General features: G+C 34.7%; 1 protein-coding gene across 8 annotated transcripts in view; it reads left to right on the top strand.

Moving 5' to 3' along the window:
- The window catches only part of LOC141453690 (uncharacterized), a 493,018-nt gene that overhangs the window by 282,473 nt on the left and 194,130 nt on the right, over positions 1–16,415 (top strand). For all 8 annotated transcript variants that reach the window (XM_074127187.1, XM_074127182.1, XM_074127180.1 and 5 more), the window contains one exon: positions 6,213–6,825. In XM_074127187.1, coding sequence (XP_073983288.1) covers positions 6,263–6,825 — 563 coding nt within the window. In that variant the 5' untranslated portion in view covers positions 6,213–6,262. The remainder of the gene's footprint in view (positions 1–6,212; positions 6,826–16,415) is intronic.

The following is a 16,415-nucleotide window of genomic DNA, read 5'->3' as shown; positions in this document are numbered from 1 at the left end:
GACAGCCAGTCACAAGTTGGGAATGTCAGGTTAACATGGTTCTCATGCTTAATAATGCAGCTGACAATGTGAATTTATATTTATATTGTGGAGAGAGCATTTTGTATGTGGGATTAACATTAATGATTGCAAACTTGGCAGGCTTCTACCGTAAATATGTCCAAGAATTCATCATGCAATTAGATGAAAGACATGTACTGTTTTACTAAACATTATTATAAAGTAAAGTTCTGGCCTATTTCTTGAAAGGCGTAGTACCTGTTTGTGCTTGTTAAGGTACTGTTTTTATTGAAATCAGTTAATAAAAGTCTCTTTATCGAACCTCGAAGTTATTAATTCCAGTGAAACTCAAAATAAATACTCTAGATGACTACAATAGTTTCTTCTTAGCTAAGCCACCGGATTTGAAGCGCTGCCGAGAAACAAGCTTGTAATGATGGTATTTGAATACTATTTGATGCTATTTGCAATTTGAATTACAATCATGCTATTTGAACAAGCAGGAGGTCCTTCCAGTTATGCGAGAGATTCCATGAACGCGAGAATTTCTGTCATAGTAAGGCTCTCAATGTCACTCAAAATAGTCAAACAATCTCCATAATATTTGCAACCTTATTTACAATGTGAGCAAAACAAATTTTGACAAAATATAGACGCCCCGATTCTGTTATAAAAATTCGTATTCAATCCTTCATTATATAAATTCACTCTCAGTACAGAGTTTAAAGAGAATAGAAGATATTACATTATTGTTATTATTATTAATACTATTTTTTTTTTTTTTTTTTGCGCATCAACAGCTGAGGTCATTAGCGCCCGGAGCTTTTTCCAGTGCACTGCCGGCCTCCGGACAGTGTTCTCTCGTTACAGACAACACTGTCCATCACCGGACAGTGAGCTGTAAGAAGCTCCTAGGAAGAGAAAATCTAAGGGTCAGCTGCTGGATTCGAACCCGGGACCTCCGCGTGGGAGTCCAGTATGCTAACCTCATAGCTAATCCCTTCCCTTATTAATACTATTATTATTATTATTATTATTATTATTATTATTATTTAATGATTTAAGGCTCGTCAATATCTAAGGTTATTGGCGCCCGGAGCTTTTTTCAGCGCACTGCCGGCCTCCGGACAGTGTTCTCTCATTACAGACAACACTATCCATCACCGGACACGATCCATCACAGTGAGCTGTAAGAAGCTCCTAGGAAGAGAAAATCTAAGGGTAAGCAGCTGGATTCGTACCCGGGACCTCCGCGTGGGAGTCCAGTACGCTAACCGCATAGCTAATTCCTACCCTTATTATTATTGTTATTATTATTATTATACTTCATTTTCTCATGATTTTCTCTTACTTGCAACTATTCCGAGTGAACGATGGTTATTTCTTAAAAAATTAAAAAAGGTTTTGTTGAATTCAGCGACCAGGTGAACGCTGCTGAGGAAGATCATTTTCGTTCTTTAAGAGTTACTGCCAGTAAATAGATCTCAATGCGTCTATCTGTAAGACTTTTTTAAGCTTCATTTGAGGCCGTACTAGCTTCCAATGGTCAGCCTCTTCCATGATGATTTTTTCATGTAGCAGAATAGTCATTAGTTATTGCGCGAAGGAAGGTACCAAGCCTGTAAACATATTTATTAAATTCCAGTAAGGGCTTAGTTCCAGTTGTTATCGAAAAAAAAAAAGTTCAAATAAGTTAAGTGAATTGCCAGATCATCTTCGTACCGTCAAGAAAACTTATTCCACACCTACACAAAACTTAAAAACTTTGCCTACTTAAAAGGCATACAGCGTTCTTAAAAGGGGGACAAGATTATCGCACTCACTGCACATTGAACCCAACTTGGTAGGAAAGTTTGAGGTTGTTTGGCGGAACACCTGGCATGACTGGTAAAAATCGTACTTCTCCGCGTATAAAAGTAAGTTTGTGGAAGTAAAAAGAATATAATATTAGCTGGGTCTTTCCATATTTGTTGAAATATATATAATAGGATAGATTATTAACTTATTAATCACATTTTATCTCACTTATCTGTGTCCAGCAAACACGATGCTAACGATAATAAATCTGATGCTAGCGACTTTTTTTTGCGTTAAACAATAAACGCATTTATTGCGTTATAGTCAACAAGAATAATTATATAAAATATCAACTAACGCATAGTGGAGAAGTGGTAATAACACTAACTACAATACATTTCACTCTCGTCTTCAGATTGCGATGTCATTGTCTCTTAAGACGTCTAAAAGTGATAACTGGAGGTGAGACCATCAGCAACTCGATGGCACTGCTTTATGGTGGAGTGATGTCACCTGAATCCAAATCGTTGGACCGGGAGCATACGCTTGGAAGACAATGTCTAAGCAGGAGTCTTACAAGAAACCTTTCCCAACCCTGGACAGTAAGCTATATGGGACGGTGTGACGTCGGGAGTCGTTGAGTTTTATTTGGCTTAGAGATCGGAAGTATTACAGAAAATTTCAAAAAGTAATGGAAAGTAGGTGGTGCGGAGAATGGCTTTGTAAATTGAGGTTTTTTAGGGAGTTTATCTCTTCGTCGGAGGAGCCGTCATCACGACGAAGTGGAGATGCTACTGACTTGTATGAAAGGATACTTTTTTTGTATCTTCCCGCAAAGACTTGTCTTCAGTCGATAGAAATGAAGTGTATTCTTCAAAGCGTTCTTCTTTTAGTTGTCATAAGTTCGTAATTGAATTCTCGTATGTCAGATGGATAGCGCGGGTGCGTTACCATTTGGGCTAGCAACATTTAAGACATTAAAATTTATGCTAGGAAAAGAAAAAACAAAACAAAAACATAAAAAATCTAATGGAACGAGGCTGAAAGTGTACGAAAACAAAAGTACAGCAGATTTAAATTGTAATTTATGGAGTTTTCAGTACTTTTAAGAGTTAAAATATTTCTCTGTTAACTTTTCTAGAGTAATTCTGAAGATACAAAAAATACAGAAGAATAACGAAAACATATTATTTTTAAATTATTCTTAACTGTTTTAGCTGTGATAAATTCTGAAAAACAACTTTATAGAAACTTTGTATGTACATAAATGCTCTGTTTGGTTTTATTCAATATTTATAGTTACTTTTTTTCCTATCAGAAGAACTAAAGTTCCGCTGGCAAGAGCGTCGGGTTCTAGACCTCTCAACAAACTTTTACAATAAATTTTCTTTTAAAAAATTTACGAAGTTAGATTAAATTGATCTATTTTTATGGCTTAATAACAATAAATACGAGGGTCGTTTGAAAAGTCCGTGCAAAGTCAGAGAGATAGCACCACTGGCGCGTATCGAGGTTATGTTTAGTTAGTAGCATCTCTTGGAAGAACACACACCAAGTTTCAGCCAGATCGGTCTATTTCTTTGTGTTTGGCATTCGTTTGAATCAAAGAAGTCGAGTGATTTTCAAAAAATGGACGAAAAAGAATTTCGTGTGTTCATTAAACACTACTTTATGAAAGGCAAAACGCCTCAGGAGACTAAAGAGAAGCTTGATAAACATTATGGTGACTCTGCACCTTCGATTAGAACAGTTTATAAGTGGTTTCAAAATTTTCGGAGTGGCCATATGGGCACAAGTGACGCTGAACGTTCTGGACGCCCTGTTGAGGTTACTACTCCAGAAATCATTGATAAAATCCTTGATATGGTGATGGATGACAGAAGAGTGAAGGTGCGTGAGATTGCTAGTGCTGTGGGCATCTCGAATGAACGGGTACATAATATTTTGCATCAACATTTGGACATGACAAAGCTATCCGCAAGATGGGTGCCGCGATTGCTCACGCTTGACCAAAAACGAAATCGTGTGAAGTGTTGCAAGGACGGTTTGAAGCTGTTCCAGAAGAATCCGCAGGACTTTAAGCGTCGTTTCGTCACTGTGGATGAAACATGGATACATCACTACACTCCTGAGACCAAAGAACAATCTAAACAATGGGTTACCAAGGGGGAATCTGCGCCAAAAAAGGCGAAGACCGTTCCTTTGGCCGGAAAGATTATGGCGACTGTCTTTTGGGATTCGCAAGGAATAATCCTCATTGACTATCTGGAAAAGGGTAAAACTATTACAGGTGCATATTATTCATCGTTATTGGACCGTTTTAAAACCGAGCTGCAAGAAAAACGCCCACGATTGGCCCACAAAAAAGTCTTTTTCCATCACGACAACGCACCAGCTCACACCTCAGCAGTTGTGGTCGCAAAATTAATGGAAATAGGGTTCCAACTCGTTTTACATCCCCCCTATTCTCCAGACTTGGCTCCCTCGGACTACTATTTGTTCCCCAATATGAAGAAATGGCTGGCGGGAAAAAGATTTTATTCAAACGAGGAGGTGATTGCAGAAACGAATGGCTATTTTTCAGACTTGGACAAATCCTATTATTCGGAAGGGATCAACAAACTAGAGCAGCGTTGGACGAAGTGTATAAGCCTAAAAGGAGACTATGTTGAAAAATAAAAAAGGTTTACCCAAAAAAATTAAGTAGTTTTTATTTTTGCACGGACTTTTCAAACGACTTTCGTAAATCTGTTTTTTAAACTTAAAGTACTTAGCATTACTTTCACTTACTGAGAATTTGAGATATTTTTACTTTATCTTACAGCTGGTATTAAGAAGGATTGCAATCGTACGAAGTCTTCAATGGATAAAAATAATAATCCATCGGATTACGACAACTTGGTATTAGTATGTACGCGTCTAACAATCTTTGACACAATCTTCATATTGGTCAAAATCTATAAACTGGATGTACTGGAGTTTCATTTTTCAGTTTTTTCAAAAAGGCTCGAGCGATTTACTTTTAAGTTAGTGTACATTCTACTACATACATTTAGTCAGCGAGCCTCAGGGAATTGGCATATTTCGCCAATTGTAAAAAGAAAAATTCGCTAAGTTGTTTTTCCTTGAAAATTTTGAGAAAAAAAAAGTGTTGACTATAGACTTGGTACTCTAATGTCTCACAACTGGTTCTACACCTTTTAGTTTAAGAAAAAGAAAAAGTAAATTAAATATTATTCCAGAAAATTGATTAGAAACTTGCTTGCCTTGAGTAGGTGCTTAGGCTTCCACCAGAATGTCACTTTCGGTTAATCTATGGATCTGTCGCTTGCATAATATTAACTAAATGAGTTGCTATAATGCAGAGTTTGTACAAAAAATGACTGCCAAAAGTTTAAATTTTCTAAACGATTTTACCAATTTTTCACGAACTTTTTAAACTAGAACATTTTCAAGTTCTGGAGGTACAATGTACTGGATAAGTTAATTAAAAAAAACTCATCACTTCTGATTAAAACTTAAAACTTCCTTCGTGAAGATTGATTTAAGAAGTTTTTTGGGAGAGGAAGTTATCTGCTCCACTTTAAAAAGCCATTTCTAGGAAAGTTCTACGGGGTTCTAAGGAACGAGTACGCTCATGAAGCAGCGCGTGAGAGAGCTTCGTTGGTTACCATGTCCCCTCAACCCGATCTCCTTAAAGTGTTGTCGCTGAAGAAATGAATTGGATCAGTGGATTTTAAAACCTCATTAAAATAGGTTATTACCTATCTTAATGAATAGGTTTTGTCCATCCAGTAAGAAAGAGCATTAGATGTTATAAAATTGGGTCCTTGTGTAAGAAAAAATGCAAAAATTAATGAAATGTATTAAATTAAAAGAAAATACAATTCTTCTTTAAGATAAAGTAGGCTCTTTCGCAGCATTTCTAAACGCTCTATTTTGCTGGATATGTACACTTGCTAAATAATGAAGGTCTACACAAGTTTAGAACTAGGTCTATTGCAATAAATGAATTGCAAGACTTAAGAATGATTTCAGGGCTTTTCTAATGCCCAAACATATCGTAAAGTTATTACCATTGGGAGGTAGTTGAACAGAAATAAACTGCAGTAACTTAAATTACTTAAATCTTAGATTTTAAACAAGAAAAGTGAGGTGGATAACGCACTTAAGTCCATGTAGTTAATAGTTAATTTCTTGAACCAAATTGTATTTGCATGACCTGGAAGATTTTTATAATTTATGAAGGCTTATTATATCTTTTTAATAAATTTCTAATGGGCTAATCTTCATAATGCCATTATTTCTGCCGGAAGTAATCTGCCTAGATGGATTCAATTTGCTTAAAACAACCATTTCACTGCCATATGTTATCTTTAATATTTTATGAAGAATTCTTCTTGTTTCTGTTGCAGATTTTGAGAGCAGAAGAATGGGTATAGAAAACCGAAGGTCGTGTTAAGATATGGGTCTGGTGTGGTGGCTGCTGTGGGCACTGTGCTCATACTTCACGCGATGGACCCTAGCCGAAGAGGAATGCGGCGGCCTACTGACCGACAGAGCAGGTCTACTACAGACACCAAACTTTCCTAGACCGTTTCAAGTGCCATTGAAATGTCGTTGGACAATTGATTCATTGATTGAACAACAAAAACAACCAGTATCCATTGTTGTATATTTAACACAACTGTATGTGACATCAGGTCTCACGTTCACCGAGTACGCCTATTACGAACCGGACTCTTCATTTCAATTAGAACCGAAACTAGTATTCGCCGTGAGTGAAGACAATGCCATTACCACTGAATGGGTGTATACGAGAAATCAATATTTTGTAATTGAATTCACTCTGGATCGATTAGAAGGGAATCATGTACGTGTTTTGGATGATCTATTGGATGTTTATGGATTCAACATCACTTATGAAATGGTACCAGATTTTGAAGGTGATACACCTGTCAGAAATAGCTCGTGCAATTTATTGGGTTGCTCTTTGGCTGGAAATTGTTTTGCTACGGAAGATTTCACGTAAGTATCTTAGTGTAGATTTAGAAGTTTTTTTATTAGATTACTTTAAACATCTTATTTTTCTCCATCATTACACTTGAGGAACTATTTACCGAACTTATTGCAGTTAAGGGTGTTGTAAATTCATTTTGGACTAACAGAATTCGGAATAATGTTATTCTATTAAATTTTAATTACTTTCTTGAGAAAATAAAAAAAATTGACACCATAGCAAGGTTAGCTGGCAAAAATTAGTAAAGCCCATAAATTCGTCCATTTCCATCATATAAGAGGATGTGTAAAATAGTAAACTGTAATTAGTTGAATTCTTTTTTGGGAGACATGTGATGCTGTATTAGAGTGTTTAAAACAATGTTCAGCCTAGAATGGTCCGCTTTTAAGAACAAATGTTATTCATTGGTCTCCTTCAAGCTTGAACGCTTAATATCTATCAATTAACAGTCTGTGATGAAGATCTTTGCTATAAAACCTTAATTTATTCTTATTATGGTTGTTACTAAAAATATTCTTTAAAACTTTGGCCTCATTTAATGTCAATACATCACCTGAAATGGAAGTTATGAGAAGTAGCCTGAAGTCACTTCCTTTCTATAAGTATTAGGTTAAGTCACACTTGATGTAGGATTTTTTTTTACATTTTTAAAATCATATATTCTGGAGAAAAGAAATAATAAGCTAGAACTCTCTAAGAGAATACTATGCAATCATATATTCTGGAGAAAAGAAATAATAAGCTAGAACTCTCTAAGAGAATACTCTGCAATTTCTACTCTTAATTCATTTTTCTTAAAATAATGAGTGTGGAAATTTGCAAAAAAAAAAACTTTGAAAAAATTTTAAGCGTTTGAAAAAACTTTTTCAAACGCTAGTGTGCATGAAAATTTTCAGTTAGTTGAGGCCAGAAGGTGTCCTGGCTGCTTTCTTAAATAATTTGTTCAAAATTCTTTATTTAACAAAGGAATGAATGACCAACGTTAGTTTTCAAAATTCGATTATTTAATGTTGAATTTCAGAAAAAAAGAAAGGAAATTAGCTCTAACATTCTTAAATGGGGCTTCAAGGTACATAATTTGGGATTTGTTCCAAAATTAGATACGCAACTTGCTTTATCATCTCTCAGCTCGCGATAAATAGGAAAGCACAAGGTTGCAGAAAGCAACATTCCATAATTTATTATCTGTCCAGCACTTAGCCTCTGTGTACTGCATTTCCAGAAAATATAGTCGATTTCAAGCTGAAGAAGTCTCTTTTGAAGAAAATGGTTTTTCCGAACAGCTTATGCTAAACTGGCCAGCATTTCTAAAGTGCCTAGTTTAGGATCCAAAAGGAATATAAATATATACGTCAAAACACAAACTTGAATAACAATCCAATAATACAGTTTAAAGATTATTCGCAAAGAATAAGTTGTGAATGTAACAAATAGTTCAACACTTTATATACCAGTATTGTTGTACTGACATACGTCAACGGTTATCTCAATTCGTGTCACTTCTTTTTAACCTGCTGACTTTCCATGAAGGATTTCCTTTTTTAACGTGTCACAAATAAATAAAATCACCTGTTCAATTTATGGCAATCAATCATTGTATTCAGTGATACAAATATGTATAGAATAAGAGTAATATTTTTATTTACTTATTTGTGTCTTTCTTATCCGCAGTCTCTCCCTGGCAATCTTCTAAAAAAAAAAAAAAATTAAATATGTAGACTAAAGATCGAATATGATTCCATGTTGTGGTTATAAACATCCTACCACCACGAAAACACGATGGTGAAGTAAACAGCTTTATTCTAGAATAGGTCTACGAACTTGAACAAGATATGTCGGAAATTCCTAGAAAGGAATTCAGTGTAATGTGCCAGTTGTTTCCTCTCTGAGCAGATCCAAGTATGTTTTCTAAGAAGTCAATAAAATTGTCGTAAAACTTCTTAACTTGTTTGAATTTTACAGCACAGCATGCCCAGCACTATTAGCTTTAAATACGTTTACAATCCTAGAACTGGTTTAGGGCGTACATATAACTTCAAATATTTGTGTTTTAACCATTAGAACTGAACGTGCAAGTTGATAAATGAAACTAAAACAGTATGAGTATGGGAAATAATTTGTCTCAGCCTATTTGTTTGTTTTTTGTAGGCCTTGACTAGGTGTTCCTTTTTTCGCTGAACATACTTAATTACAGACAAGATGCTAGAATATTTATGAATAATTTCACTCTGTACATAAAAGAGGGTGTTACTAGAAGTAAATTCGAGGAACATTTCAGACCAGGTACCGAATTTATTTCCAAATCCTACTTTAATCTAATCAATGGCTTCAATTTTCAAGTGCGTGCTTGTGGCAAATCTGCCCTCTGTGGGAGCGATGCTATGGCAAACTGAACGCGGAGCATTTTTAGACGTTAGATTATTGCTACATTTTATTACTTTTTTCATTTTATCACAATGTTACACTGTGAGTGAATGGGAAGTGTTTTTTATTATTATTTTAAGGCGCGATAACATCTGAGGTGATTGGCGCCCGGAGCTTTTTTCAGCGCGCTGCCGACCTCCGGACAGTGTTCCCTTATTACAGACAACACTGTCCATCACCGGACAGTGAGATGTAAGAAGCTCCTAGGAAGGAAAAATCTATGGGCCAGAAGATGGCTTCGAGCCCTGGATCTCCGCGTAGGTATCCAGTAGACGCTAACCACTGACCTAATCCCTTCCCCGGAGAATTGTAATTAATAGTCGAACTGTTATTTTGAAAATTTTCCAAAAGTAGGAAATAGTAAACAGTTAGGTCATATAGTTCGCCAAAGCGGATGTTGTCACTGTTAAACCACGACTTGTCTGTTTAAGAATTGAAAAACTCGTCCCATGTGCTCCATATTCCAACTTTTTTATATTCTTTTAACATACTTTCAACAATATCTGAGATCTAGTCGCCCACAGTCTCCGTACTGTCTGTTTTCCAAATTCATATCTAATTGACTGTCCCGGAAGAGGTTTAATGAAGTCTGTAGTCATCAACATTTATTCCCCGGAATTTGCTTTCTCTTTTGTTTAAAACTTGTCCCAAACAGCTCTCTATTGATAAGGTTATTAATTTTTTTTATGATATCAAGAACCATTAACTTGAATTTTTTTTTATTATTACTAAAGTAACACTTACTAAAGTTTCCTTAAATCTGGGACTTAGATAAAAAGTGAAAAAGATAGTTATGTTAGGAAGATTCTGAGGACGATGACCTCCAAAGCGGCATCATCTTCGTAATTCCCCTTAATGTTGTTCACATTCCAAAATGCTGAGTTAGATAATTCAGACTTCCTCTTTTTCACCTTTTCTTGGGATCTGATTGATTCTCGGTAATAATTTACCTGAGTAATTTTACCCACATCTCCGGACATTCCTATCATTTGTTTAGTATATTGCAATTTAAACTCTGTATTTATTTCAAGACGCAGGAATAGATTTCCCTCATATTACTCACTAAATTGTGCCTTTATATTTATTTTATTAATTTTTTTTAAATAATGATTCACTAACAGATGATCACACCATTTTGAGAATTCTACGTTGTTATATATTTGGGAACAACAGGATTTGGTATATCATATTTTTAAATATAATAAACAAAGCTTTTCATTTGTCGATATCATATTCATTTTTTCCCCAACGCGATACTACTAAATTTTAGATTTTACTTTTAATTGGGTTTAAATACAGCTATATCTAAACTACGTTGCTTGCCTTTGCAGGTGTTTCAAATTTTAAATAAAACTAGATTTAGAGTTATAAATGATTTTCATGCTAAATGGAAAAACGAAATCATTTTTTTCCCTGTTGACAGCAAAGTTAATTTAAGTTTTTCTTAACATTGCTAAGACTCCCTGGGCCCATTGCTGAGGGAGAACCTTCTCTCTATTTATTTATTGAATGATACGGAATACATTACTTGCAAAAATCTTAATGAAGAGAAGGACTCCTATCAGGGAAGGAGGGAATATTTCTGTTGAAAGATTGATGACTTAATGGCAATGGCTCCAAGTTGGTTTAGGGCTGACACTCCCTTAATGTGATGGTTTTGATAGTGAAGAAAATTCTGAAGAATTAATTTCTCTCTTTTTTTGCCTTCTTTTATTAAAATCTTCTGTGACCCACCGACACTCAGTGTTCTCTCAAAACTCCTGTCTCAAGCAACCTGCGCATCATCAAATTTTCGAAGTCCATGAGAAGAGGAAATCCAAAATAGCCTGAAGTAGAATTCTTTCTTTTATTTAGAAGAATGTGTTTCATTTACGTGATGTTTACTTTGGGTGGATAAGGATGATTTGCTTCCTCTGCTGGAGTATATTGTAGACAGAAGAAAGAACGTCTGGAATTTAGGACAATTTCTTCGAATGAATTTATAGTTGTAACATCTGAATTATCTGCATACTTTCCAGGTTTTGATCTAGTGGTTGTAAAGGTGGCTTTGTAAGTGGGAGATCCTCAGTTCGAGTTCCGGTGTAGCAACTTTTTATTTTTAGAAAAAACAATTTAATAAATTATTGTATTGCCTTCGCCCCAAACAACGTCGTAGTTGACGTTAAAGTGAAATAGAAAAGCTAATAATGAGTGAAAATAAAACAACTGGAATAAACTAGATTGAGTAGTCAATGCTTATCTGACCTCAGTCAATGTCAATGCAATGCTGACATGAATAATACTGGTTATTGTTATAATACTGGTTAATACAAGCGACCGTAGAAAATGCAGTACTCTAGAATAAACAATACTATTCTAGCATTCACTATATAGCTAAATATATTATACTAGCGAGGTACTATGTGTAGTATACTTACATAGTATCTACCTCATCTACCTTGCAATGTAAAGGTTTAACAGAAAACACGCCATCATTCTCCTTCCACTGGCAACTTCTTCGACTCTGCCCGTCCTTATCCTAGACCATTGATTCTTCTCTTAACATTGTCCAACCAGCAGATCCTTCTTCTTCCCCTGGGTCTCCTGCCGGAGATTCCAGTCTCTAACGCCTCCCAAGGTAGCCGGTCCTCTTCTATCCTGCTTACATGTCCGTATAGAGTACATACTATAGAATATTTGGAAAATGTGATAAAAATAGAACTATATAAAGACATGCAAACCTTTATTGACATGCAGGCAAGAATCAGGGACACTATTACCTATGTATTGGTGACCTTGTAAATTTCTTTAACCATATGTTTTAAAAGAGTTTACTAATTCATAGAAATATATTCTTCTCTTTGCACCTAGATATCCTTGACCGTAGGCTCGAAATGTAGACAAAATTAATATGTTCGTGTGTTAGACTAAAACCGTCTTCTAAGCTGGAACTGATCAGCTAAATAATTTTCTTCACAGATATCTACCTAAATATGTTATGAGTACTTGATGTACAGGTTGATTGAAAATTTCAACTAAGCACCGATAAACTTCGTAATATTGGCACCAAGTATTGGCACAAAAAACTTGACATTAAGGTGTTTTTTTTTCATCAACATAAAAGAACTGACCAGACTACTTTGCAGACTTTTTCACTGCAATATATATATAATTACAAACGCTTAATTTATGTATTCGTTTCGTATTACATCAGTTCCTACCTTTTTTGGGTGCGCCTGTCCAAAGCAAAAGGTATTACTTTGCGATATTACTTATTAAGTTAAAATAACTGAAATCTTTCATCTGAGCACGCTTTTGGAACTTGTTGGAGATTAAGATTAGTATTTACTATAAGTGGGGACATTTGTTTCGATTACATTGTTTTACCTGTCAATAAACACCACCTCATTCGATCAGAAAGAATCGTCCAGATCTTCTAAGTTTAGAAAATCTTTTTTGTACTAAGACTGTAGATAGGAGAAGGGTAGCTGGTGTACCCACAGAATTATGCTTTTCCTTAGGTAATATCAATAACAATGGTCAAGACTCTTGAATAAAACTATTGAGCAGTAATTAATAATAATATAATAATAATTGTTTTATTTTTAATTAATATATAAATAATTTTAAAAACAGCAAAACATATTTACACAAAGCATGGACAGCATTCCGTCCGTCTGTTTGTCCTAATTCTATTTAAAAATTTAGAATATAAAATAGCAGCCAGAACTTATCACATAATTTCCATTACATTCTAATATACACTAAGTGTTATATTCCTGTATGAGGAAACTTCTGTATTTCCAAGCTCTAATGTGATAATTATATAGCTTATCCCAGTCGCGAACATTTAAATATTCTATACACTCTGATTCAGATAGCGCTTTCTTTCCTAACCATCTTACTCTGAATTCAGATAATACAGGACAGACACTTACATTATGAAAGGTATCTTCAATCACAGACTGGTTACTCATGGATCACAAATGTACAGTTTCATCTCTGGCAACATTGAAATTCAGATTTAACAACCTCTTAATTTGAAAATAACTTTAATAAAATTTATTTTAAATTTATCCGAAAAATAATTGTTCTGCTCTAAGTGAATATTTAGTTTTTTTATACAATGCGTGATAAGTAGAGTTTTGGGCCCTTCTAAATTAAATCATTTCTAAATTTAGTTTTAATATTTTCAAATAAACCATCAAAACCTTGTTTATTTCCATTAATTAAGTAATCACTGTTTTCCTCTTCCCAATCATATTTCTATTTTAAAGTCTTTATGCCAAAAACAGTTTCTCATAATAATTTCCTCCGCCAGGATCTTTGGCAATCTGTTATTGGGGAGTAACAGAACGTTTTGGATATAACTGAGGTGCAATTGTAACATGTATAGGAAGAGGGGGTTTCTAAATAGACTATATAGTCTGGCGTACCTAGGGGCAGCGCCAAAATCTTCTTTATGAAATAAGTATACAACTTTTCAGCCTTCTCTAAACGCGTGAAACTCCAAACCTGTGCCGCGTAACAAAGCATGAATCTACAGACGCTATTAAACACCTCCAACTTAGAGGACAACGGAATGATATTATATTTTTAAAACTTATCGTACACGGAGTGTATTCCAAATTTTGTTGTCTTTCATCCAAATGCTTTACGAAGGACAGTCCCAGAGTTAAAATGACCCCTAAGTATTTATACCTGCTAACCACATCAATTCTATTGCCATCGTAAACCAGCATTCGTTTCCTGCCTTCCTGCCTCCTTTTTTAAAAACTATAATTTGTGATTTTTTCAAATTCATGATTAAATTCCATAGTTTGCAGTAACTGGCTAATCTGTTTATCATATGTTGTAAAATGGATGGGTGATCGGCAATTATCGCAATGTCGTCAGCGTACATCAAACATCTGACATTCATTCCTGCTACCCTAATACCTCCTTCTAAGGCGTCATGCATATCATTGATAATATAAATACAGAATAACAAAGGTGACAAGAGACATCCCTGTTTAAGCTCCATCTCATTTTGAAAGCTACTTGTTGTACCTCGCGGTGTCCATACACAGGATTCTGTTTTGTTATATAATGCCTTAACAACCTCAATAAATTTTGTAGATATCCCAAGGTTATGCAATTTATAATAGAGGGCATTCCTGTCCAGCGAGTCAAAAGCCGACTTCAAATCAATAAAGAAACAAAATAATTTACCCCCATCCATTGATGAATTAATTTTAATAATGTTAGCTAAATTGAAAATATCAACAGTTGAATAGCCCTCTCTGAAGCCAGCCTGAAATTCGTTTAGTACACTATTGTTACTCGCCCACCTACTCAATCTTGACAACAAAAGACCTGTAAACAGTTTAGCAATAGAATCAAAGAAGGCTATTCCCCTGTAATTACGAACATCTCTCTTATCTCCCTTTTTAAATAGGGGAAAAATTATAGATCTGAGCAGTAATTAGTTCTGCCTTTCTTTTTCAATTTCCGATAATCTACACTTCCATGTTAGTTTACAACTTAGGATAAGGGAATAACAGAAAATGAATTTTCTAGATTGTTAAATAAACATATTTTCTTATTAAAGATATAAATAAAAAAGTTGTTCTAAAAACAAAAAAAAAAGAGATATAGAGAGTGAGGGAGGCGAGTTTAGTTAAAAAGTTATGAAAGATTAAAGAACAGCAGTTAAGTAAGGAGTGAGGGAGTGAAGCAGCAGCCGTTGCTCTAAGTAGCAGCCAGGCTGGGCCACTGTGTCCTAGACACTCTTACAATGCTTAATTAATCTGGCTTCTACTTTAAGTCTACTTCATTAGGAAAACTTGTGCCCTGGCCCATCTAGTTGGCTGGAAGAGCGGCAGTCATTCATTAGTGCGCAACTTCTGTCCCTTTATACCTTCTTCATCCCTATATATTCATTGATTACATTGTACTTCTAGTTCAAACATGCAACATTACATCTGACATGCTCCCTTCACCATTCATAATTGAACTAATTTTCTTAAATTCACTGATTATTTTTTTATATGATCATGCTGACGACGTGGTTAGTAACGTATTTTTCCCGTAGTTTGATAAAATTGGCAATTGTAAATTGGAGCTTACTTAACTATACGAATTATAGTCGTAATATATCCATCTATTTCAAAGTCTATCAAACATTTTCGTTGCCTCTTTCGTTAGTCTGTGATGATATGGCCCTCAGAAATAATAATTACAAGCTAACAGAGCTTATTATTCCGATTTTTGGATTATCATAGTTAATCTTATAAAAGATCAGATTCAATTAAAAATTCTATTCGTGGAAAATAGATTTAATTAAGAGCTAAAAAATTACCTTCGGGCTACTTTGAGCATATACTTTTTTTTTTAACTTTTTCCTACGAACAACTCTACTCAGTTGGGTTTGAAAAGAACTCATGCAAGTAAAGTAAGATAAGAGTGCTGCTAAAAAGAAAGAAAGATTAAAGGATTGGTGAAGTGTTCGCAGCAGCAATTTAAAATCTTAAGCATATCGCACCCTAGCAAGATTGATGAATACAAGTAAAGTAATACCTACTTTTTCAGGCGGGCTTTACGTCCAACTACTAATTTAGGTGTCGTGGACGGAGGCGATTAGCAAACATAATTACTTTACTATATTCAATTTCTCATATTAGCCATTAAATTAAATCTACGACCAAGACCGGGAATCGAACCCAGTACCACAATGCATATTAGCTTTGCAGGCCTCGCCTCTAACCGCTCGGCTACCGTGGCGCCTAGTTTGATAAATATTTACAACCCTGAGAGAACGTTGGATGAAATTTATGGCCGCAAGCAGAATTTAGGAACTTTAATTACTATTAATTAGGAAATTATTGCTGTTGAACTAAGAATATTTTACAATACGAATCAGTAATAGTTAAAGAGAAGTATTGTGTAAACTAGAATATTGATCAAACACGAAAGTTAAATCAATAATAAACTTGAATTATACTATTCTCATTTTATTCAGAAAGTGAAAATTAATTTTAAATTCCGATAATCATTAACTTGTAAAACAGATTGAATTGATTTATTATCATTATTATTATTATTGAAGTGTTCTTTTAAGAGAACTGCTCTCCTGACCATATTTCTTATAGAGTAGGTTTTGTTCTGTGTAGTAATTTAAAAGGTCTTATCCAGATCTTTTTAAAAAAGAACATGC

This window comes from Rhodnius prolixus, unplaced genomic scaffold, assembly GCF_049639745.1.
Source record: "Rhodnius prolixus isolate KJV_2025 unplaced genomic scaffold, Rpr scaffold_3, whole genome shotgun sequence".
Lineage (NCBI taxonomy): Eukaryota > Metazoa > Arthropoda > Insecta > Hemiptera > Reduviidae > Rhodnius > Rhodnius prolixus.
Note: the sequence above shows the minus strand (reverse complement) of the source record. Positions and strands in the feature narration are given on the sequence as shown.